Source organism: Panicum virgatum, chromosome 7K, assembly GCF_016808335.1.
Source record: "Panicum virgatum strain AP13 chromosome 7K, P.virgatum_v5, whole genome shotgun sequence".
NCBI classification, from domain to species: domain Eukaryota; kingdom Viridiplantae; phylum Streptophyta; class Magnoliopsida; order Poales; family Poaceae; genus Panicum; species Panicum virgatum.
Window position 1 is genome coordinate 51066897 of NC_053142.1, and position 22417 is coordinate 51089313.

A 22417-nucleotide genomic window follows, 5' to 3' on the forward strand; every position below is an offset into this window, starting at 1 on the left:
TGAATCTTGTTAATCTAATGTCTATTTTGTTTATTTTCTCAGAATTAGTTATGTGTATATAAAATCATGAAAAATTCACAGTAGCTAATTCATCTTTGTGCAGGTCTACTGTTAAATTTTGAACTTCTGTTTTGCTCTAGTTTAATATGTGTAATTTAATTTTATTCTAGGTGTGGTCTGAATGATTGATTTGTTATGAATAATTAGCTACAAGTTTTAGCATGAAATTTGCAGGATAGCTTGTTCTGTTTACCTTCTGTTTAAAGTAATTTTTGCCGATTTTATTACTGAATGTGCACTGAGTGACTAATTTGTTAGCAAACCATAGTTGCTTGCTATAGGAAACCACTCCCACTTGTTTATGATGTTAATATAGCTTTCTTGTGCTATTGATCAGGATACCTTGTGTAGTTAGAATTGTTATTTAACTACTCTATAAACGATTGCCCATGTGTGTTTATAATATTGTTCTTGCATTACATATAGATACGACTGCTTTGTCGGACGGGACGTATGAGCTGATCCCGGATTCCGAAGGAGGTGATCTCGAAGCTCAAGCGAACACCGCCGTACTAACTGAAGCCCCGGACCAAAGTTCGGAAGAGGCTAGAGCTAAAATAGTTAGCAACTACCGAGAAGGCAAGCCCCGGACATAACCTATATTTCAAATTATTATCATTATTTACTTGTGCATTTACAGTTCTTAGGATTTGAATTGAAACCCTAGATGCATGATCCTAGGAACCTATGTACTGAACACTAGACCTGAGTTCGACTACTTGCTAAGCTTATAGGACCGGTAAAAGTCGAGTGATTGCCTGTCACTCGCGAGCTTTATAGGAATTGCGTGTTTACTTTCTGTTGCCAATATAAGGACGACGGACGGGGTCGTGTTCGATATCATGACCTTTGGTGAGACCCCGTCTCTGTTGATGAACTTGCTAAGGTCGCGGTGTGTGGTAGTGCTGGTTAAATTTTTGAACGTACTAGCCACATGCCGTAAATATGGTACGCGGTAAGCCTAGTAACCGATTGGACCGGGGAGTGGATATACCTGACACTCTCTCTTAGGGATATGTTTTATTTTATGTTGCGCAACACTACGACTATGAGGGACGAGGTATAGAGTGCCCTATGGGACGAGAGAAAGTGCCCTGTGGGACGAGGGGGAGCCATATAGTCGGGGAGAGTGTTCCTATCCACAAGCCGGAAAAAAAAGGCAAACGGTTGTTTGTAAACGACCCGACGGTGTTCCAAACGTGTGTGTTAGGTTTGCCTGGCCAGGTTAAGAAATTCGATTCGAATCGTCTGCTTCTCACAGTTTGGGACTGCTTGATCTCTTTGCCACACAGAGTAACAAGAGCAACATTATTATGATTAATTTTGATGTTTGCTTAAAGATCTACCATGGTTGTATAGTAGTTGCTTACATAGAATGGTTAATCAACTAGAATATGGAAAGCTAAAATGTGAAATAAGGACCTACTCTTTATTGCTTTTCAGCAAAAGGAAACCAGAGCCTCACAAACCCTACATAGTCTAGCTAAAGTGGGTTTAGTATACCTGTTGACGGTTAAGTCTGGCTGAGTATTAGAATACTCAGCCTTGCTGTTGGAAATCTTTTCAGGTTTGAGTTTTGAGGAGCAGATCGCTAGTTTGACCTATCCCTGCTCTTTGCCTCCTGGCTGGTCCGTCGAGTGGGATACGTCTTCGGCCGGCAATGACTTTGACGAGTAATACCATGCTTGGGCTAGCCTGGTATACTTTGGCGACGTGTTGTAGCCGTCGTGTTTTATCTTCCGCTGTTAAACTCTGAAGTTTTACACTTATGGTTTGTATAACTGTTTTACTAAGTTTGGTTTTGTAATAATGTTTTGAACTAGTTTGTAATCATTATTATGTCTGTGTTGTAAAATTTGTGGTTATAACATCTCTGGACTCGCCTTCGTGCGGGGTATGCTTGTTCGATCCAAAAACTGGTGGTTGTATCGGGACGTTACCCGACAGACCCAGAATTGTTCCGTTTGAAGTGCGTTTGAGCTAGTGTTGCCTTTATGGTGATGCCCTGCGCACTTGAGCCGGGATAATTCAGGTGGTTCTGCCACAGATACATCCTAGTATTACACTGTAGTATTAAGGGTGGGTTTACTTGCGTCTGAATGCCGCCACGCTAAGAGTTCACCGCATGCCACTTGTTTAAGCCGTTGTTTGCTTTCTGATTCTATCATCGGACCAAATGTCGTGACGCTAAGAGTTTACCGCATGCCACTCGCTTAGGCCGTTGTTTGCTTTTTTATTGTATCATTGGCGTGGTGTACTTGTCTGGACACGTCACTAATTGTTTTATTTCGTGACTATATCATTGGCGTGTCGTACTTATTGTTGCCATTTAGGTTTGCCGCAAGTTTTGGCCGTTCGGCCAAAATTGTGGGTGGTGAGTGAGAACACTAGCCAAAACACACCCAAAATAATCCCCTTTAACTTTACGGAGTGTTCTTCCTGTCAGCGGCGGAGCCAACATGGGGGCAGGAGGGGATCAAGCCCCCCCCAACTCCATTGGATGCAAAGGGGAAGGAGGAGGAGAAAAGAGGGGAAAGAAAGAAGAAGAGAGGAAGAAGAATGGTGCTGGACTAGCTCCGCCACTACTTATTGTTATAAATACTCCAAAATCTTAATGGTAAAAACCAGCAAAATTCCACATATTTACGGACTTTAGATCTGATGATCAGTTTATTTGATCGCATGTTGTTAAGGTCTGATGATCACTTTATTTGACATCAAAAAATAATCAAACAGTACTATACTAGATTGATTGATAACGTGTATTTCTATATACTATATTTTCCTTTGGGCAAAATCTTGATGGTAAAAATCATCGAAATTCCACATATTCATGGACTAAGAGATGAAATGAAATAGCAACAACAAAATTAAAATTGATGATCAATTGTCAATTCCAGTGAAGTTCCTAAATTAATACTTTGACTCCAAGAATAAAAATAAAATCATACTTGGGAAAAAGCAAATGACTTTGAAAGACATGTCAAGATCATGACTTGGATCTTCTAGAACAAAATTGAAATCATACTAGAGCTAACCTGAACTTTCATGCTTGCTCTATCTTCCAGCAGGTTTTATAAGATTACTTTCATTTCTAAGCCCAAATTACTAGCAAGTACTCTCAACTTCCAAATCTATAGAATTGTGAATGTGCGTGTGTTGTGAATGTCTGAGTTGTATTGTATAATCTATAAATAAAACTCCCAGCTATGAACAAGACATTTTAGAGAAAAAAAAGGTTCGGGGTGAACTATAAAAGTGGCCCTGAAGGAAGAAAAAAAAAGTTCGGGGGTCAACTGTAAAAGTATAGCCCTGAACTGAAGGAAAAAGGAGGTAAAACTGCTCCGGCCTCCGGTGCCGCTGTCACGCACGCTCTGCGGCCGCATCCGAGCACTAGCCACTACGCTAGGGGATGTCGGCCCTGGCGGCTAGCCGCCGTCTCCTCCATCTCCGGCTAGGGCTGGATATCAAGCCAGCTCGGCTCGTTATGGCTCGGCTCGTTATAGCTCGGCTCGTTAACATATTGGCTCGGCTCGGCTCGTTATACTAACGAGCCAGCAGGCTAGCTCGGCTCGGCTCGTTAGCGAGCTCGAGCTAGCTCGTTTGGCTCGCGAGCCAATGTAGAGAGACAATATGAACACACATCATCACAGAGTATGGCTCGTTTGGCTCGTTATAGCTCGTTTGGCTCGTTCCAATTCTTGCTTCTTATGCTGCTCTTCTTACCCATTTTCCAGTATTGTTCCAATTCTTGCTTCTTATACAACTATTCTAACTCATTTTTTATATAAGCAACCTCTTGTTCATACCTTGAGGAGTCATAAAGCTGACTAAAATAGAACTGAATATATATCATTTTGAACTTAGGGTCAAGGATTGTAGCAATAACCATGACATTGTTCTTCTCTTCCAAATATTTATCAAATTTGTTTAACATTGCAGCACTCATTTTCTTCAAATATGAGTCATTAGAATTTTTTGTCTTTAACAATGCACCCATTTAAATTTGCTGGCTTCATAATTAACTGGCTCGTTATGGCTCACGAGCGGCTCGCGAGCCAGCTCGAGCTGGCTCGTTATAAAACGAGCTGGCTTGTTATAAAACGAGCTGGCTCATTATAAAACGAGTCGAGCTCGAGCCGAGCCATTAACGAGCGAGTCGAGCGAGCTAGCGAGTTACGAGTTTTTCGTCCAGCCCTATCTCCGGCCAAGGCTAGAGCTATGCCCGCGGTCCCGTCCCCTGATACCCCGCTCCTCCTGGTACCTCTCCACCTTGTTCTCCATGCTGCCGGTCCAACCCCTATCGATTTCTCATCCCCAAATTGACAAATGTTTCCTTCTTTTGCAGGGCGAAGGGGATGGCTCGTTTCCGGCGCGAGTCTCCGCGCCGGAACCTCGTGAGCTGCCGACAAGGTGCTTTTGAAGAGGGGAATGCAGGTGAGACTTGAGCTACAGAACTCAGAAGTGGTTTTGAACAGTCGTGTGGATGTAACCTTAATTGTTGGGTACCCTTAATTGTTTTGTCCAGCGATGGATGAGGCTATACGGAGTCCGGACGAACAACTAAGTCATTCCAAGGATGGGAATGGCACAGCCCTGGATCCCATTGGAAAGAAATTTGCCAATGAGTTTGCGCAGCTTTCGTTGGAAGAGGAGGCGGGCGATGGCGTGGTATGCGGAATTAGTGAAAGTGTGGTGCGAGATGTGGGGAAGGCTGCAATTGAATTGCTTGCTGCCAGGTGAAGCCTGATAGATGATGTCTACCAATTGTCCTCCTAGAGATATTCAAGAAATCTCCTTGAAACTCTGCTCGATAGCAATATGTTGCCGCCCTAAAATTTTTTTGTGCCATTTTAATCTGCAGTATGAATTTTTCATCAAGTCTAAATGAATAATCTTCAGATCACATGATGTAAAACTGGAGTTGATGGTGTTGGTAACAGTTTGAACTAAGCTAATGGTTTTGTCACTGCCACCAGTGTGTTATTTTGCTGATCTTCTCAGTTTCTAGTATCATGTATTTGCCTTAGCTTCACAGTCTAATGGAAACTGTGATATATATGCATTTATGTCATTGAATTTTACTTTTTTTTTAAGTCTTGTTTTTCACTGTTGAATGAATACTGAAGTATGACTTGTTTCTCTTGGGCAGAGCATTCACAGTTTCTGAGCTTAGGAAGAAACTACAAAGTAAGAAGTATCCAGTTGATGCAGTTGATGTTGTGGTTGCTGATTTCAAATCAAGGTAAGACTGTATCTATTGATTACAGTCATACTAGTAGACGTAGTACTCTTCACTTTGACCAAATGACCAATAATTGTGATGGCACAATCTTTATCCATCTTTACAAAACGCATAGTGTAATCCTAGATCTGGACTTCAACCAGCAAGGCAACAATCCAATTACTTCTGGTTCTGGATGGGGAATCCCCAAATTTTGTAAAGGGCTTTCATACGTTTTATGCCAGAACTTAAATGTTAGATCTAATCAATACTTTTGGACAATATAGCAAGGCAGTGGGAATTAACACGTCATTCTAAGAACATGTTTCTCTTTGCTTTGCCTATGCTCATATTATATAAAATATTTTCATCTTTTATTTCTGAAGGGGTTTGTTGAATGATGGTTTTTATGCGGAATCATTTTCGCGATCCCGGTGGATATCATCAACATGGGGTCCAAGGCGAATAAAACAGGCTAGTTTTTTTTTTTCTGACTTCCATTTCTGTTGTTCTAAATAAACAATCGACAGTTGTAGCCCTGTTTTATTATGAACCTATTTGCTATGAGTTAATACACATATATCCTCGATATGAGTCTAAATCTTCTTTTTTGAAAGCTATACAGCGGGGGAAGCCCCCACTTATCTTTTTTTTTCATGACCTATTAGTAGTGAATTCCCTTGAGCTGTCATCATATATTCCTGGGGCAAGATAAAGAATAATTTCCATACCTAAAAGTTCAATGAGGTGAAAGAAAAGCTCCTTTGCAAACAAAGTTTATATTCTGATGCCTTCTGAAAGTAAATTTGTGATGCCTGTTTACAACTCTTAAATAAAAAAAGGGCGTACCCAGTGCCGTAGGCTTCCCGCACTGTGCGGGGTCTGGGGAAGGGTTGTCTTTAAGCCCCAAGCCTTACCCACACAAATGTGCAGAGGCTGGGGCTCGAACCCGGGACCTTCCGGTTACAGACGGTAGGCTCTACAACTCTTAAATGCTATTTAATTTTTAGATTTGTGTCTCTCTTGTGAAATTCGTACATAAACTATTTGTAATTTGACATGACCCGCTCTAAAATTAGGCACTTCGCCAAAAGGGTGTGCCAGAGGCAGAAGTAGATCAGGCAACAAGAAGAGTGTTCCAGGATGGTCATGGCCATGGTAAAGAGGCAACATATGGCATATCCGAAGCTTCCATGGGTCATCTGTTTGCTCAGGCATCCAAACAGTGGCAGCGTGGGCAAAACTTGACATTGGAGAATCGCCGCGGGCGCATTGTGAGGTGGCTTCAGTACCGAGGGTTCAACTGGGCTGTGACCAATGCCATTGTCAGGAAGCTGGAGGCTCAGCACCCTCCTTGACCCTTCTCCATTGCAAGTTAGTATGTTATTTTTGTCTATGGTTTAATTAGGGATGAGTAACTGCTCTATATTATTAGTTTATGATAAACATGCCCAGCCAACAATCTGAAGAATACAAGATCATTGCTTTAACACCTTAATTCAGATATTTAGTTTGGGAAATCAGAATGTGAAAATCTGACAAAATGAATATCAATGAACACTTCAAAGTTTCAAGTGAGAAGCTCAGGTGGGTGCTCTACCCTCCATTGAATCGCCAGAAAAAGTTTCTCATATTTATATGAACACATTAGGAGGAATAGAAGACAGATTTTAATGCTTCATTACTGTTGCGATGGTCTGACGGATCATTTCAAGAATCCATTTTTCTCCTTCACCTCTTATGCATCAGCGGTGCTGGGACCTCCGGACGGGCTGGAAGCGCTTGGCGCATCTGCGGGAGCATCGGTTGGGCTGGATGCTGATGCCGACCCGCTTGGCGCCTCTGAGCTCGACGTGGAGGAGCTGGCACCCTCGGCGAAGGGCGCCACGGCCACAGCGGCGAGGAGGATCACGACAAGCACGAGAGCACGGGCCATGGCAGAGAGTCTTGGTGTTTAGGCTTGCGCGGTTGTGAACTGTGGCGCTTGTGTTTCGGTGCTGGTCACTGCGTTTTGTGTTCTTGGCGTGGCCATTCTGGTTGCTTTATACGCGAGACTGGTGCCTATTTTTGGATGGCGAGTTGGGGTCGCGTTGCGCTGGCATGTCTCGGGCTTTGGCACCTAGCTCGTCGCGGTGCTTGCCCAATGAGAACTCGGCCGTTTTTAGAATCAACCGGTGGTGTATCCTGACATGTGGCGACCTTTTTCCTCCATGGCTCGTGGTTTGCTGTTATTGTTCTGCCAGTTTCATAGTGTAGCTAGTAGCCTAGTACAGCCTAGAAGCATTCGGAGTCTTTCTTATTCATCACTGAAGAGAAGTTGAAATGTTAGGTCTTGTTCAGTTGCACATGGATTTATTCCGGATCGGGAATAATAGAAACAATAAGAGACTCACGATAGGTATAATAAGAGATCAGAATTTATTTTGGGTCGAAAATTAATTGTAACGAAATAGACTCATAATAGGTACAACAAGAGACTGCGATAATTCCATCATCATTGTGTCGTGAACAGGGATGCAAAAGGGATGCCAGTCTTCTTTCTCTTGGTCATTGAAGCGATCCAAAAAATTTTTAAGTTGAACTAATCCAGATTTGAAAGAAGGAAATGTGATGGAAATGAATTAACTGATAGAACTGCTCATTTTTAAGTAACCAAACTACCCGTTGGCGCCACCAATGCCAAAGCTTGTACTATCTGTTTAGCACAAGCAAAATCAATTTCCGTTACCATGCCAGTGTTTTCTTTTTTGAAAAAAAAACACTTATGCCCCCAGAAGGAGAAAAACTTGAGCCTAGAAAACTGCTGTGCATGCGTTGTGACTTGTGAGATGCTGGCACTCATCTAGCACGGCATTGTCAGGCAGCTGGCACTCATCTAGCATCACCCCCTCTAATCTTCTATTTTGGAAGTTGGTAATACATTGTTATTATTTGTGGTTTACATGAAGATGGTTGTTTAAAACAGGAGAATGTCATACAGAACCTGAAGAATACAAAGACTGAAAGTTTGAAAGACCGAAATTGTCTCCTCACCAAAAAGGCGCAGGAGAAACACGCAAAAAAGGGAAACAGATTACATTATGTAGATTAAGAGAATGACAACTCAGCAACAGCAAGTCTTAGAATCATCTCTGCAACTGCTCTTTTATGTTAAAGGCATTGATCTCTTCAGTGATCTTTTCCTGTACTTAAGAGACTGAATGTTCTTCAAGGTTGCGAATGCACCCATTTCAAGATTGTTTTTCCTTTCCTATCTTTGATTGGTACTGCGCTTACATAGATACTTCGAAGTTCCAGTTACAAATTAAACAAGAACGTATAGTACTTTTGGCCACCGCAACACATGTATAATTAATAACAAATAATTGTAGCAAAGCTTGAGATCAGAAACACATTTTATTATTCCACGGGGATGAAAAACTGAATATACAAAAAGAAAGATTGGACATCATCATAAGATTATCAATCACAGTACAGGAAATAAACAATTAAAAAGACAAAGTTTGTTGCTGCTGCTGCAATGGATCATGTCAAGACTCCATTTCACGCCTTGGTCTCCTACGCGTCAGAACTCGATCCGTCGGACGAGCTGGTGGCGCTTGGCGCATCTGCGGGAGCATCGGAGGGGCTGGGCGCTGACGCTGACTCGCTTGGCGCCTCCGAGCTCGATGAGGAGGAGCTGGACGCCGCCACGGCGAGCGGCGCCACGGCCACGGCGACAATGAGGATCACGATCAGCGCGAGAGCACGGGCCATTGTCGTGGGGGCTATTATTTGCAGTGCCTTTGTTGTTGTGGTGTTCTTGTTTGGTTGCTGCTCTGTGGTGGTGGCTGATTCTAGTGGTTTTATACGTGTGACCGTGGTTATTTTTGGGTCTGGTATGTTTAGAGATGCGTTGCGTTGGCATGTCACTGGCTATGGCACGTAGCGGCGCTTGCCCAAATGGGGACCTGCTTATTTTTAGGCATCGACCAATGAAGATGACATTTGTCGAGTTGTGCTCACTTCTCAGTTTATGGTTTTTTCGAGAATACTGTCTTTTTTTTTAAAAAAGAAAAGGAACATTGTCCTACCTAGTCATTTGTATTTTTGCAAGAATAAAGGATTGAAGCTTACACTGGGAGCCATATCAGCTTAACTGTTGTACCCTTAGGTTGGGATATTCTTTTACTACTTCCTCCTGTTCTAATAAAAATGCACAGCACCAGCTATACTGACTAAATAAAAGGAACTCCAAAAAGAACTGAACAAGCGAACTCCGCATGATTTTGTTTTCAACTTTTTAATGAACAAAATAGCAAATAAATATTTCCGTTATCATGGCAGTGGCAAAACAAAAACAAAAACAAAATTAGCCCCCAGAAAGAGAAAAACTTGAGCCTGGAAAACAGTTGCGCATGCATTGTGAGATGCTTCGAGTGGACAGCATTGTCAGGCAGCTGGGACTCATCAGGCATCACCCTCTCTAATCTTCTGTTTTGCAAGTTGGTAATACACTGTTATTATTTGTGGTTTACATGAAGAACATGGTTGTTTAAAACCGGAGACAAGGTTATTACTTTGACCTTTGATATCCCAGTTCAAGTGTTGGTTAAGAAGGTAAGAAAGTCATACAGAACCTGAAGAATACAAAGAAAAGTCTGAAAGACTGAAACTGTCTCCACACCAAAAAGGCGCAGGAGAAACACGGAAAAAAGAGAAACGGATTACATTATGCAGATTAAGAGAATGACAACTCAGCAACAGCAAGTCTTGAATCAACTCTGCAACTTCTCTTTTATGTAGAGGTTTTGATCTCTTCAGTGATCTTTTCTCGTACTTGAGAGACTGAATGTTCTTCAAGGTTGCAAATGCACCTGTCAGCGTAGTGGGGACGGGAGGCCCCACTCCCTCGGATAAACGTGCGGCTAGGCGGCGAGCAGCCTGTCCGCCCCTGACGACGGCCTGAATGGACCGGGCGTGCTGCGTTCCTTGGAACCCGCGCCAGCCCGGGCTGGACAGGGCTCGGGCCGATATGGGCGGCCCATGGAGGTTCCTTTCCTTCCCGACGAAGACACTCGCCCGGTAGAAAGGTTTGTTACCGGACGGGGAATCCCAAAGTTTACCGCGCCGTACTGCCAGGGCCGGCGCGGGGCCCAAGAGAGGGCGCGGCTTCCCCGTAAAAACATCATGATTATGGAGGGGCCATGCGCTCAGGCAGCGGAGAACCGGCTAGGGGGGGCTTATCCCTGAGCCGCGTCCCATCACAGGGTAAATATACGGTGGCTGGGGCCCGCCTCCATTTATCGCCTGTCCCATCACGGTAGCTCCGACCTGACCCAGGCCGCCTTCCCTAGGTTGACTAGGGTCACCCCGGGGCGGGGTGTGGGCCCTCCAGGACAGATAAGATCACCCCGGGGCGCCCCGCAACGCCTTAGGACGCACCCTGGGACCTCCCGGGTTGCCCCGAGGCCCGTCGCGGTGGGCCCGACCCAATGATCGCACAACTGACAAAGAGCAGAACAAGTTGGAGGACGGCGCCCGCATCCGGCGGGGGGCGTTCACACCAGAAAAGGGGATATTCGTAGAAATGTTTGTAGTCTATAAATAACAAAGGCCCAGGACATGCAAAGGGATCCGAAATCGGAGAACAAGAACAACCATCTAATTCCAATAACACAGGATGTAGGGTGTTACGCCTTTATGCGGTCTGAACCTGTCTAAAAACCACTATCTCACCTTTCACACGAGGGAGCTCTCGCTGCGTGTTACACCCCTGGCCGAATCTCTAAACGGGGGTTCCCCAGAATCCCTGCTGGCGGTACTCACCCACCGTCAGCACCCATTTCAAGTTTGTGTTTCCTTTCCTGTCTTTGATTGGTACTGCACTTACACAGATACTTCGAAGTTCCAGTTGCAAATTAAACAAGAAAGTGTAGTACTATTGGCCACCGCAACACACGTATAATTAATAACAACATATAATTGTAGCAAAGCTTGAGTTAGAAACACATTTTATTATTCCACAGGGATGAAAAACTGAACATACAAAAAGAAAGATTGCACATCATAAGATTATCAATCACAATACAGGAAATAAACAATTAAAAAGACAAAGTTTGTTGTTGCTGCTGCAATGGATCATGTCAAGACTCCATTTCACGCCTTGGTCTCCTACGCGTCAGAACTCGATCCGTCGGACGAGCTGGTGGCGCTTGGCGCATCTGCGGGAGCATCGGACGGGCTGGGTGCTGACGCCGACTCGCTTGGCGCCTCCGAGCTCGATGAGGAGGAGCTGGAGGCCGCCTCGGCGAGCGGCGCCACGGCCACGGCGGCGAGGAGGATCACGATCAGCGCGAGAGCACGAGCCATTGTCGTGGGAGCTATTTCCGGTGCCTTTTGCTGCAGTTTTCTCGTTTGGTTGCTACTGTGGTGGTGGTGGCTGATGCCAGGTGATTCTGGTAGTTTTATACGTGAGATGGTGGTTATTTTTGGGTCTGGTATGTTTAGAGATGCGTTGCGTTGGCGTGTCACTGGCTATGGCACGTGGCGGCGCTTGCCCAATTGGGGCCTGCTTATTTTTAGGCATCGACCAGTGAAGATGACAATTGTCGAGTTGTGCTCACTTCTCAGTTTATGGTTTCTTCGAGAACCTGTCTTTCTTTCTTTTTTTGAAAAAAAGAACATTAATTGTCCTACCTAGTCACTTGTATTTTTCAAGGATAAATGATTGATGCTTACACTGGGGCCATATCAGCTTAACTATTGTACCCTTAGGTCAGGACATTCTTTTACTACTTCCTCTTGTTCTAATAAAAATGCAGAGCACCAGCTATACTGACTAAAGGAGCTCCAAAAGAACAGAACAAGCGAACTCCGCATGATTCAGTTTTCAACATTTTAATGGGACAAAAATAGCAAAATAAACATTTCTAACAAAAATGAAACTTTTTTCTCTAACAAAAGATTAATAAGTACGCCCTCCCTTAGTGGTTGTGGACATCATACATCCTATCAATGTGAAGTGATGTATGATGTACCCTTGTGATTTGTGAACCGAGTCTATCATAGTTCATCACTTCTTTTGACTGCAACAGCAGCACAGTGTTATGGTGCTTACATGCAAAATTGATCTGGAATATATGTTAGAAAAGTATATACCATGTGCAGAGGACCCTTAACCATCCACAAACACATCAGAACACTTAACTCGCCCCCCCCCCACCCCCAAACCACCACCACAAAAAAAAAAACATTTTTCATGCATGGTCGATGAGCTCTTGACTATTACTGGAAATTCACCAGGTATTTTGAAAGCTCATACATGAGGGTAAAGAAGAAGGTTACTCTTCCATTTTGTTTATACTTCCTTCATTTCTGTAATGTTTCCTGATGAATTTCAAGTAGATGTGCAGGTCGTTTTATTATGCTTGCCTACTCCACCAAGCGATTTCCATTCAGAGACATCTAGTTTCAATGAACTGAAACAAAAAAACATTGCTACATAATGCCTGAATCTGTTGAGGCCCTGACATCGTCAGGATCGGAAGAACACAACGTTTGCTGCTGCTGCAACGGACATGAGGCAAGGCTGTGGTTTTTCTACGTGAGGTGAGACGGTGGCTATTTCTGGCTGCAGCGGCGGGCGCCGGCACGTCGCCGTCGCGGCGATAGCCAATGTGAGGGCCTCGCCGGTTTTAGCCACATCGACCGGAGGACGCGACGTGTGGCGTGTCTTGCCAAGAGTTTTCCTTCCGCTGGATGCGGTCGAGCTCCGGCCGGCCGGGCACCATGCGCTTCTTCCTTGGATAAACTAGCAATTCGGGGCAGGAAATACGTGGCGTCGACTCTTGGCCGTGGGAAAGCCGGCAAACTTGGGCGCTTGGCAGACGTAAATTCCGATGGCTTGTGCACATGCCATGGCCGTGCACGTACATGCCCAGTTCACACGACACTGCAGTACCAGTAAATTGAGACAGCAATGCAGCAACACCAGTAGCAAAATTTTGCATTCAAAATCATACCAGTGTTGCACAACATAAGTAAAGCTACAATCTCTGCTCAGCTGCTCTGGCCACTGAACCTGAACCCCTCACTAGTAAACTGACTGAGAGAAGCTACTGTGAAAACTCATCTCTTCACTGAAGCACAACAGCTTCTTGAACAAAGGAGAACAAAGGGGAAAGGCTAACCATGAAAATAGAACACTTAAGGCGTTACATTTGAAGTGCACTATGAAGTCATACACTGCCTGATGATCTGGTTCATCTTGGATTTCTTATGTCTGAAGTTCCTACCAAAAATATAATGTTAATTTCATCAGGAATTCTGTTCAATCACATTCTTTGGCAACTGCTATGTAAATTTTTGGCTTTACCTGTACAGGTGGACCGGTATACATGCCAGTGCGCATGTAAATATTAACTGGAGAGTTTATGGCCTCCAGCCATGCGTAATTATCTGGGTTGCCAGGTACCTTTGCGAGTCCAGCTGCTGCTGCTGTTGGAACACCAAATGACCATCAGAAACCAAACACGCTGTGGACAAAACACTACTGAAGCTAAAGGCAATTACAAGATGTCCAGAAGACAAATAAAACATCTTCATGAACATGGTTTTCCCGAATTAGGAATAAATTGACAAAACAAGAGACAACATCTATATAAAGTACCTAAAATACTAGTGGAAATACTAATAACAGTGTACTTCAACAGATCATGAATATGGTTCGTATGCAATGAGGGCCATTTCTGAAAATGGTAGACTACTGTATTTGTTGCTATATAAATGGACTGAATGTCTTTTGGGTCCAGCATATTCCAGGAGTCCACAGAAACAGCAGCAGTCAGCACCAACCAAACCCTAGCACGAGGCAATAATATTGCTTTGCCAATCAAGTTTGCTAAATTAGAGATAGAAAGCTCAGAGAATAGTCCCTTCAACAGTTTTGAATTCTATCTATTAGTTCAAAATTTTTAGGAAGCCTCTCTTTTCATTATCTAAAAAAGGAAGCCTCTCTTTTTACATATACACACCAACCATAGGCACACACAACCGTATCAATACACCAGTCTGATGCCAAGACCCTGGTCCCCAATGGCAATCTGTTGTCCACAATTCGTACACTCTACACTCCAACCAGCAAAAGAAAACCCCATAGCAATGAACTTTTCATAAGAACAAACATACAATATGAGGATAGGGAGGGGTTTCACTTACAAAGGCTAGAAAATGGATAATCATGAAAATATGTGCAGATCCGACCAGCATCTTCGCAATATGGTGGGGCGAGGACATCAAGAACAGCACATGAAGATACTGAAGTAAAGCAGTGCAAATTCCCACCACTTTGGGGATACAAAACGGAGGTTGGACACGGGGCAGTTCGAACATCATCCATATGTAACTTGGCTAGTCTTGCTGTATGTCAGAACCAAAACAATCATTCAGTGACCAATTATATCTTTTTTACAAGATCAAGCTCTGAAAAAACCACAGAAGCTGGAGGAAATAGCCCTTTAAAATGATCTGTCACCTAACACTCGTGCATGATACAGTTGGCTGAATGCATAAGAAATGTTTTATCTCCTAAAGAAGGCTAGAGTTCTGCACCGGAGTATTAATAACTCATAATAATGAATAAAAGAGGAAAAGAATTCATAAAGAAAGCAGGATAATAACCTGGCTGGCTACTTGCTAGGACAGTAGGCTCTATCCAATCGTATGATTTCACATGCATGGAACCGTAAAGGATTTTGCTCAATACAGTCATTCCTGGATGATCATGCAGAGGAATGACGGCTGAAGTTGGTAAGCAGAATATTCCAATCTGCAAAATGTATAGGAAATTAAGTAGATGGGTTAACAACCACTAAGAGCTATAAGTAACATTTGCATTTTAGTTCTGGTAAAAGAGAAGTGCAGTTAAGCAAGACTAAAACATGCATGGAAAGCTTTCTAGGATAGTCTGTCAAAGTTGAACTATGGAACCACAGCAGTGACTGGTGAGTAGTGATCAATTATAGCAACTACGAATTTTAATGGTACCAAACAAGTAATCGACAAATATAACTATTGAAGCACAGAGGAAGACCGAGATGGAAATGTACTGTAACTAGAAGAAAAATATTGGGGCAAGAAAAGAAAAACTCTTGGAATTGCAACCAGCAGACAGCAGAACACCAGATCAGACCTGATGGGTTCATAAGAAACACTATACCTGCCAATGTGATTGTTAGGCTATACAATCAAGTGGGGTTACACAACAAGTCAGATAAAGTTTACAAGTTCTGCAGTAGTGGTTGCAGTTAGCACGGTTTTGGTGGTAAATTTGTTCAATTGAGGTTAACATGTGAACTCACAGAGAAAGCGTCGCATTCGTAGATATGAAGGTAGGTGATAGGCTGCGCCCATCGGGCCACCCTTGCTGAACTCTTGAGGAAGTTGGACTCAAAAAATCCATGCCCCCTGTCGTCCTCAACATTATCATCTCTGAGCCCAACATCCGCAGGAGTGATTGTGTCTGAACATCACACACACCATCCCATCATAAGACAAAGCATGTGACAATGATAATCCACTTTTTTATCGCAGTAGCATAATGAAAAAGGATAAAAAATTGCGCCAGCCTGGGCCTGGCCATTAGCGAATCGCAGCACGCCCACAGGCCACAGCGCAGGGGTAGGAAGGGGAACGGGTCGAAATTAGCAGCGGGTAGGAGGGCGTTACCCATGAGCGAGGAGATGCTGCGGACGGCGTCGGCGAGCGGGGGAGAAGGCGAGGCGCCGGCGCCGGCGGCGGATGGGGAAGGGAACGTGCGCTTGCAGAGCTCGTAGAGGGCCTGCACCTTAGACGACGGCGGCCGCGGGGGCACGCCCCACGCCATCGGGACGGTTTCAGGGGAGGCCGCAGTCCTCTCTTCCTCCTGCGCGGATAGCGTCTGGATGTATGGGTAGCGGCGCGGCGAGGCCGGCGAGCCGGCGAGGGCAGAGAAGGGGTGATGTCAGGGGAAGCGATATTGGGTTCGAGTAGCCGGGTTCGATCTTCGATGTTCACAAGGCAGGTTCAGGATGAAAAACCTCGTACACAAAACTGGATTAATGCAGTCGTTCGTTTAAACTTCAAATTTTATTTTTTTTCAAAACGCAATAATCGTAAATGATTATGCGCACACACATCTATGGTCGTTTGCGGTTTCGTTCACGATTGGAGTTGTGATATGTTGAAAAAATTGTGATATATAATTTTACTTCTCTTGCTAATAGCTTGCGCTCGATTTGTCCGCCACATGCACAATGAATCCAAATTTAGATCCGATACAAATCAAATTGAATTTTAAAATTGGTGGTAGTATAGCATTGGACGCATATTTAGAGCAAGTTTAGTGGTAGGCTGGGAGCGGGCGGATACTGACGTGGATGAGAGAAACGAGGAGAGTGAGGGAGGCGGGCGTCTGGCAATACGCCCGGTTGGCGCCGGCGGAGAGCTCCTACCGCTGCTGCTATTGGCTGCCAAAGTTGCTGGACATTAAAACTCCGCGGGATCCACCACCACATGCGCCACCTCACTCCGGGCTTGTAGCCCGCTGTTGGCGGGATCACTAAACTTGCCCTTATCATTCAGCAAACTTCAAATTTATAGCAAATAGTTTCGCTATGTATATACATCACTCTACGCAGCTGTGTATCAGTCCCTTCGCTGGAGTAGTTATCTCCAACGTACCTGGTTGATGGTTCTTTTAGCCAGTGAAACGAAATGTCAGCCGCTTGCTGCCTAATCCAGGCCGTGAGGCCGAGCCGGACAACCGGCGCACCAAGCTACCAGCCGTGGCCGAACGAACCAGGCAGCCACCCGAAAGCAACCGAGTCCGCTCTCCAACCCCACCGTGTTTGACCCTGAGCACCGCGCGGCGCTGCGCTGGCCGTCCTCCCCCATCCCTGCTTCGCATTGCGCTCCGACCTCCGAGTGGGCGCCGACTCCGTCCAAAAAGAGGAGCGTCAGCTCGGGCGCCGCTGCCTGCCTCTTCAAAATCCCCTCCAGATTTCGAGATTTCCCCTCGAATCCGGCCCCCCGATCTCGCGCCCGTGTCGCCCGCCATGGACGCGGCGGCGCCAGCGCGCGCCGCGCGGCCCACGAGCCCGTCGCGGCCGCCCAAGGCGATCCGCAGCACCAAGCCGCGGGGGCTCGACGAGGACACCGCCGCGCCGCCCGCGTTCCCCAAGTGCAAGTCCCCCTCCTCCGCCGTCGCGGGCGGCGGCGCAGGCGCCGGCGCCGCGGCCTCGCTCCTCCACCACCACGCGGACGTCCCGATGGACGCCACCGTCTGGGCGGGGCTCCCCGACGACCTCCTCCTCGAGGTGCTCGCCCGCGTGCCGCCCTTCCTCCTCTTCCGCCTCCGCCCCGTCTCCCGCCGATGGGAGGCCATTCTCCACGACCCGGCCTTCCTCGCCGCGCACGCCGCGGTGCCCTCCCACGGGCCCTGCCTCCTCACCTTCTCCAGGGGCGGCGGCTCCCACTCTGCGCCGCACTGCAGCGTGCTCAGCGTCCCCCTGCACGCCCGCTACAAGCTCCCCTTCGGCTTCCTCCCGCCCTGGGACCTCTGGCTCGTCGGATCCTCGGGAGGGCTCGTCTGCTTCTCCGGCTTCGACGGCGCTACTTTCCGCACGGTCATCTGCAACCCGCTCGCGCAGGCCTGGCGGGTGCTCCCGGACATGCATTGCAACCAGCAGCGGCAGCTTGTGCTCACTGTCGACAAGAGCCGCCGGTCGTTCAAGGTAATCGCCGCCAGTGATGTGTATGGGGACAAGATGCTCCCCACTGAGGTCTATGACTCCAAGGAGGATAAATGGTCGGTGCACCAGATGATGCCTGCGGTGAACCTGTGCTCATCAAAGATGGCATTCTGTGACTCTAGGTTGTACCTGGAGACGCTCTCGCCGCTGGGACTGATGATGTATAGAGTGGATGCTGGGCGTTGGGAGCATATACCTGCCAAGTTCCCACGGTCCCTGCTGGATGGTTATCTGGTGGCTGGAGCTCGCACAAGGTTGTTCTTGGTTGGGCGAATTGGGCTCTATAGCACAATTCAGAGTATGAGGATCTGGGAGCTGGATCATGGTAGAACAGTTTGGGTGGAGATAAGCAGAATGCCGCCCAGGTACTTTAGGGCTCTGCTGAGGTTGTCGGCTGAGAGGTTCGAGTGCTTTGGGCAGGATAACTTGATATGTTTCACATCATGGAATCAGGGCAAGGGTCTTCTGTATGATGTTGATAAGAAGGTTTGGTCGTGGATCGCTGGTTGTGCTAGCCAGCTGTGCAATAGCCAGGTCTGCTTTTACGAGCCAAGGTTTGACACATCGATATATTGAGTATGGTAATATGAACTGCATTGTAGTTTGAGATCAAATGCTTCTGTGGCTCAAATCGAGGTGCCTGTGAGATGCCCTATTGAATCATGGACATCAGATGCGTCAGGCGACGAGATGAACAGTTGAGCAACCAATATTTACAAATAATGCCACTGAAGAATTTTTTTACCACAGCAGTTATGCCAGGCAGTTCTGGATTACATCATAAAGAGTGTCGCCATTTTGCCACAAATGGATGTCCGCTGGTTCAATTCCTTTTAGTTAGCAATGAGTTTCTTGTAAATCATTCCGTACCTGAAATAAAAAGCATGGAGTTCTTTGTTCGTACAATTTCAATGGATCTGAGATGACATTTCTCCACTCAATTGGTTTGTGCATTGTTTCTTATGATATCTGTATGCTGCCATTCGAATACCATCAAATTGTATCTGTTTCCATTGTTTTCCAAGGAGCTCATTACACCTCTGTTGTGAAATTGCATTTTATTCTTCTGCAAACTGGATTTCTATAGCTCATAATCTCTTACAACTATTGCTCACCAGTATCTACTTTCTTATAGTTTATGCCACCTTTTTGGTAGCACAGCGAGGTTAGGTTTACAAGTTCAATTATTTGAGATGTGCACAATGACATGGTATTTCGGTTGTGTATCGTTGATCTGTTTATAGATGCAGCTTATTTTGTACGGTTTACTGGTAAATTAGGTCATTCTGAAAGATTAATTGAAGCTAAAGATTCACTTGTTTGGGTTGGTGTTGTATGTGCCGTAGATGGTGTATAGTTGTCTGAATTTTGTATAGGTTTCAGCATTATTTCAGTGAGCATTCTTACTTAGGCTGTGTTTTTAATTAGCTACGAGTTTTGCACAATGAATATATGGAACTCCTTGATAAGATTCATGTTTCATTCTGCCTGAGAACAACCAAAATCTAACGGGAGCAAGAAATCAGCAACTCAAAGTAAATACTAAGTAACGGCCAATGTATACAAGCTGCAATTTCCTGGAGTATGATCACCTAACTCCCAGGCGCAGAGCACGATCCCCATTTATGCAATAGTGATTGGAGCTATTTGTAAACTGCAGGGTCCTAACAAATACAATGTAATACAATTTCATAATGTAGAAACGAACAAGTTATATCAGTGCATAGTGGCCTTTTGAGTCCATAAGTGTAGGTAGCTCTGTGAGGTTGACATGGAAAAACTACAGTAAAGCATATAAAAATTGGAGGTAGTGTCAACTAAGAAATGAAATTGATTTGGCAAGAATTTGATCAATCCAATGTATAGTTACTTTGGTGTTTGGCTATATTGTTCAATGAGTGATATGCTGGACCAAGGCTTCTGATGATACAAGCTGATGTGAATGTTCTGGAGGTTGAATCTTGGATGTGATTTGTAGTCCTTGCAACATTAGACAGAACTTCCTACACAAGGTACTTCACTTCAATGCTGTATATCATGACAAACCTTAGAGGTTATGTTTTCAGTTCCCGACTTCCTGTGTTATGGTACAGAGATAGAGATAAAAGTATATTGTAGTAAAGAAATCTTGCGGGTTATGTAATTCAGTTCCTGTGTTATGGTGCCAACTGCCAAGATAGAGCTGAAAAATACATTGTAGAAAATTACTTATTGCATATGATAGGCGAAGTTATGTAAATGAATTGATGATTTATTTGCTAAAATATGAAACCACAACCTGTTTGCTTTTGAAGACTGAAGACACATAAGACTCGACACTGGTGCCATTATTCAGATCATGTTATTCTGTTACCTGGTATTTAAATTCTGTTCCTTGGAATTTAGTTCTGATATTCCCTTTGCTAGGAAAAATTATGAACAGCTTGTTGGCAACACTATCTGCAGTGGATTTCTCTCTTTTTCAAACAAGAGCTTTGATTTATATTAATGTAACAGGGTTACATGTTTGCGTAAGCATGAACTGAATTGAGGAAAGGTGGAGCATCCTCCAACCAAATAGAAATAGCATGCTGTAGGGGAGATTTTGAAATGCATGCAATGGCAAGGAACTGTAAGTTTCTAACAACAGTGAATCTGATGATTATCTTATGGAGTTTGTAACTTACACAACTATGCATAAAGAAACTGTTCTCGAGGGTTGATAATGCTAAAGTTATGACAAACCATAATGGTTGCAGAAATGTAGGAATTTGTTTTGTATTTTCCAAAATCTACTTAAGTTAAATAATATTCAAGGTCAAAAGTCATTCATGTATCAACGCCATCTTATTGGTGGATTATACTTAGTTGTCTCATGCCTTATTATGTCTACCGGTTGATGTTGTCCAAAACCATGTCGTTTATGCTCTCAAATCAGTCAAAACTGCATATTGTTATATGTGAATCTATGGTGATGATTCCCTCCCACCCATTTGCATGATTCTTCTTCCCACTCGTGCACCTGATGACTAATGACTACTCTTCTTGTCACAGCAGCAGCAATTGAAGTTATCTTTCTCACTGGAAAATAAGGAAGGCTGACATAATCTAACTACATCTAATTTTTGTTTATTTCCGGTTTTTGAAGCTGCAGCCTGCAGCTGCAGGTGAGAAGAGCTCATGTTATTTAACTGCTCCTAAACAGTTTCAACCTCTAATATACATGCCTTGAAGAATCTTGGAGACCAAGACCAAAGCAAACAAGCACACAACCAAGATATTCAACACCAGGTAAGCATTATTCTTTACATAAAATGTGCAATATTTACACTGCTCACAGGTCACATCACAGACTACAAAGAATTTTCAGCAACAACTAAGAAATTGCACACTAAAGCTGAAGTATCTAACATCAACCCAGTATACACAGGCTGACAAGCATTTATTATTAAGCATTTCCCTTCTTAAACATAGTTAATAAACATGCGTAGCAGTTCTTCACACGCATCACTACATATCATTGTGGTCCTATCTACCTGATGGACATAACAGTTTGTTGTCGGTCAAAACCCACCGGCGAGTAGTGACAGGCAACACAAGGAGCCGGGAGGCTGCCGGGGCGCTGGCTGGCACCGGTCCCTCGGTCAACGGCCTAGATCCTGGCACACGCCGTCGCTTTCGGAGATGTAGGGCGTGCCACCTGATCTATACCCGATCAGGAGGGTGCGAACGTGCCTTTGACGATTTGCCTACAAACACAGACACGTGTAAACATTAGTCCGAGCCGTGGTCGGCTCCCCGGGACGACTCTTGCATCGGCTTTAAAGAGCCGATCGAATCCCGGTGTCAGATTGGATCTGCATATCCAGATGGTAATGGATAAAGCAAATAACTGCAAAAACTGCTTCAATTAAATCTAGCTAATCTAATCCACGACGGTAAAAGTTTCACTGCTAGATCGGAACATCTTACACGTAGTTAGGCCTAACGAGCGTAAAAGATAACCGAACCTTGACCAGAAAAGAGGACTAAGAACAAGCAAAAGCCGATTCCCGAATCAATCCCTATTAAGATCAAGGCAAAGCATATAATACGTCGCCGGATCGTCCAACCCGTTTGCAAGGACTAAACTAGCAGATATTACGCCAATTCTTAAGTATAAGAACTAACCATAACAGATTAGATCTACTAGATAAAAAAGGAGCAGAGTGTCACCTCTACGTGACTAATTCCATGCAACGAGAATTAGTATAAGATTAAAACATGATCGCGCAGAGATGACATGATGTTCGTAGATGATAAGCAACAAAAGCACGATGAATCTACTAGAAATCATGCTACGAAAATCAGAATAACTAGCACTACTCGTCATAAAAAATGCTTC

The 22417-nt window shown here is 44.7% G+C and overlaps 3 protein-coding genes across 10 annotated transcripts; 2 read left to right on the plus strand and 1 right to left on the minus strand.

The window, feature by feature from the left end:
• The first annotated feature begins 3355 nt into the window (after positions 1–3355).
• Positions 3356–7526, plus strand: LOC120642796. 5 transcript variants are annotated; one of them, XR_005662742.1, is made up of 8 exons: positions 3358–3506; positions 4260–4320; positions 4409–4497; positions 4589–4799; positions 5213–5305; positions 5671–5758; positions 6364–6871; positions 7034–7526. XR_005662742.1 is itself a non-coding variant. In XM_039919388.1 (8 exons), exons 1-7 carry the CDS (start codon positions 3473–3475, stop codon positions 6640–6642), a joined length of 855 nt encoding a protein of 284 aa, XP_039775322.1. In that variant the 5' UTR covers positions 3358–3472; the 3' UTR covers positions 6643–6658; positions 7000–7526. The 5 variants fall into 5 exon arrangements, 4 of the variants coding, with proteins under 4 accessions (XP_039775323.1, XP_039775322.1, XP_039775319.1 ...); XM_039919388.1 differs by having other exon boundaries at positions 6364–6658; positions 7000–7526; XM_039919386.1 differs by having other exon boundaries at positions 3359–3506; positions 6364–6658.
• A 5719-nt stretch (positions 7527–13245) lies between these two features.
• LOC120642797 (plant cysteine oxidase 3) lies at positions 13246–16323 on the minus strand. 4 transcript variants are annotated; one of them, XM_039919390.1, is made up of 6 exons: positions 15992–16323; positions 15625–15785; positions 14945–15092; positions 14483–14683; positions 13641–13762; positions 13246–13556 (listed from the first exon to the last, which is right to left on the minus strand). In XM_039919390.1, the coding sequence occupies exons 1-6, from the start codon at positions 16146–16148 to the stop codon at positions 13542–13544; spliced, it is 804 nt and encodes a 267-aa protein (XP_039775324.1). In that variant the 5' UTR covers positions 16149–16323; the 3' UTR covers positions 13246–13541. The 4 variants fall into 4 exon arrangements, with proteins under 4 accessions (XP_039775324.1, XP_039775327.1, XP_039775325.1 ...); XM_039919393.1 differs by having other exon boundaries at positions 13246–13547; positions 13641–13759; positions 15992–16310; XM_039919391.1 differs by having other exon boundaries at positions 13641–13759; positions 15992–16310.
• An 851-nt stretch (positions 16324–17174) lies between these two features.
• On the plus strand, positions 17175–18995 carry LOC120642798 (F-box/kelch-repeat protein At5g15710-like). The gene has a single exon (XM_039919394.1). The coding sequence runs from the start codon at positions 17359–17361 to the stop codon at positions 18628–18630; it is 1272 nt and encodes a 423-aa protein (XP_039775328.1). The 5' UTR covers positions 17175–17358; the 3' UTR covers positions 18631–18995.
• The last annotated feature ends 3422 nt before the right edge of the window (positions 18996–22417 follow it).

Bases quoted from the DNA above. Each gene is read 5' to 3' on its own strand.
- LOC120642796 (XM_039919385.1), top strand. From the start codon at position 3,473: ATGTCGGCCCTGGCGGCTAGCCGCCGTCTCCTCC. The intron at 4,800-5,212 runs GTGAAGCCTGAT...TCTCTTGGGCAG, and splicing joins ATTGAATTGCTTGCTGCCAG to AGCATTCACAGTTTCTGAGC. The intron at 5,759-6,363 runs GCTAGTTTTTTT...CTCTAAAATTAG, and splicing joins GTCCAAGGCGAATAAAACAG to GCACTTCGCCAAAAGGGTGT.
- LOC120642797 (XM_039919390.1), bottom strand. From the start codon at position 16,148: ATGGCGTGGGGCGTGCCCCCGCGGCCGCCGTCGTCTAAGGTGCAGGCC. The intron at 14,684-14,944 runs GTTATTATCCTG...TCTGACATACAG, and splicing joins CCTAGCAAGTAGCCAGCCAG to CAAGACTAGCCAAGTTACAT. The intron at 13,763-14,482 runs GTAAGTGAAACC...GTGTTCCAACAG, and splicing joins TTATCCATTTTCTAGCCTTT to CAGCAGCAGCTGGACTCGCA.
- LOC120642798 (XM_039919394.1), top strand. From the start codon at position 17,359: ATGGACGCGGCGGCGCCAGCGCGCGCCGCGCGGCCCACGAGCCCGTCG.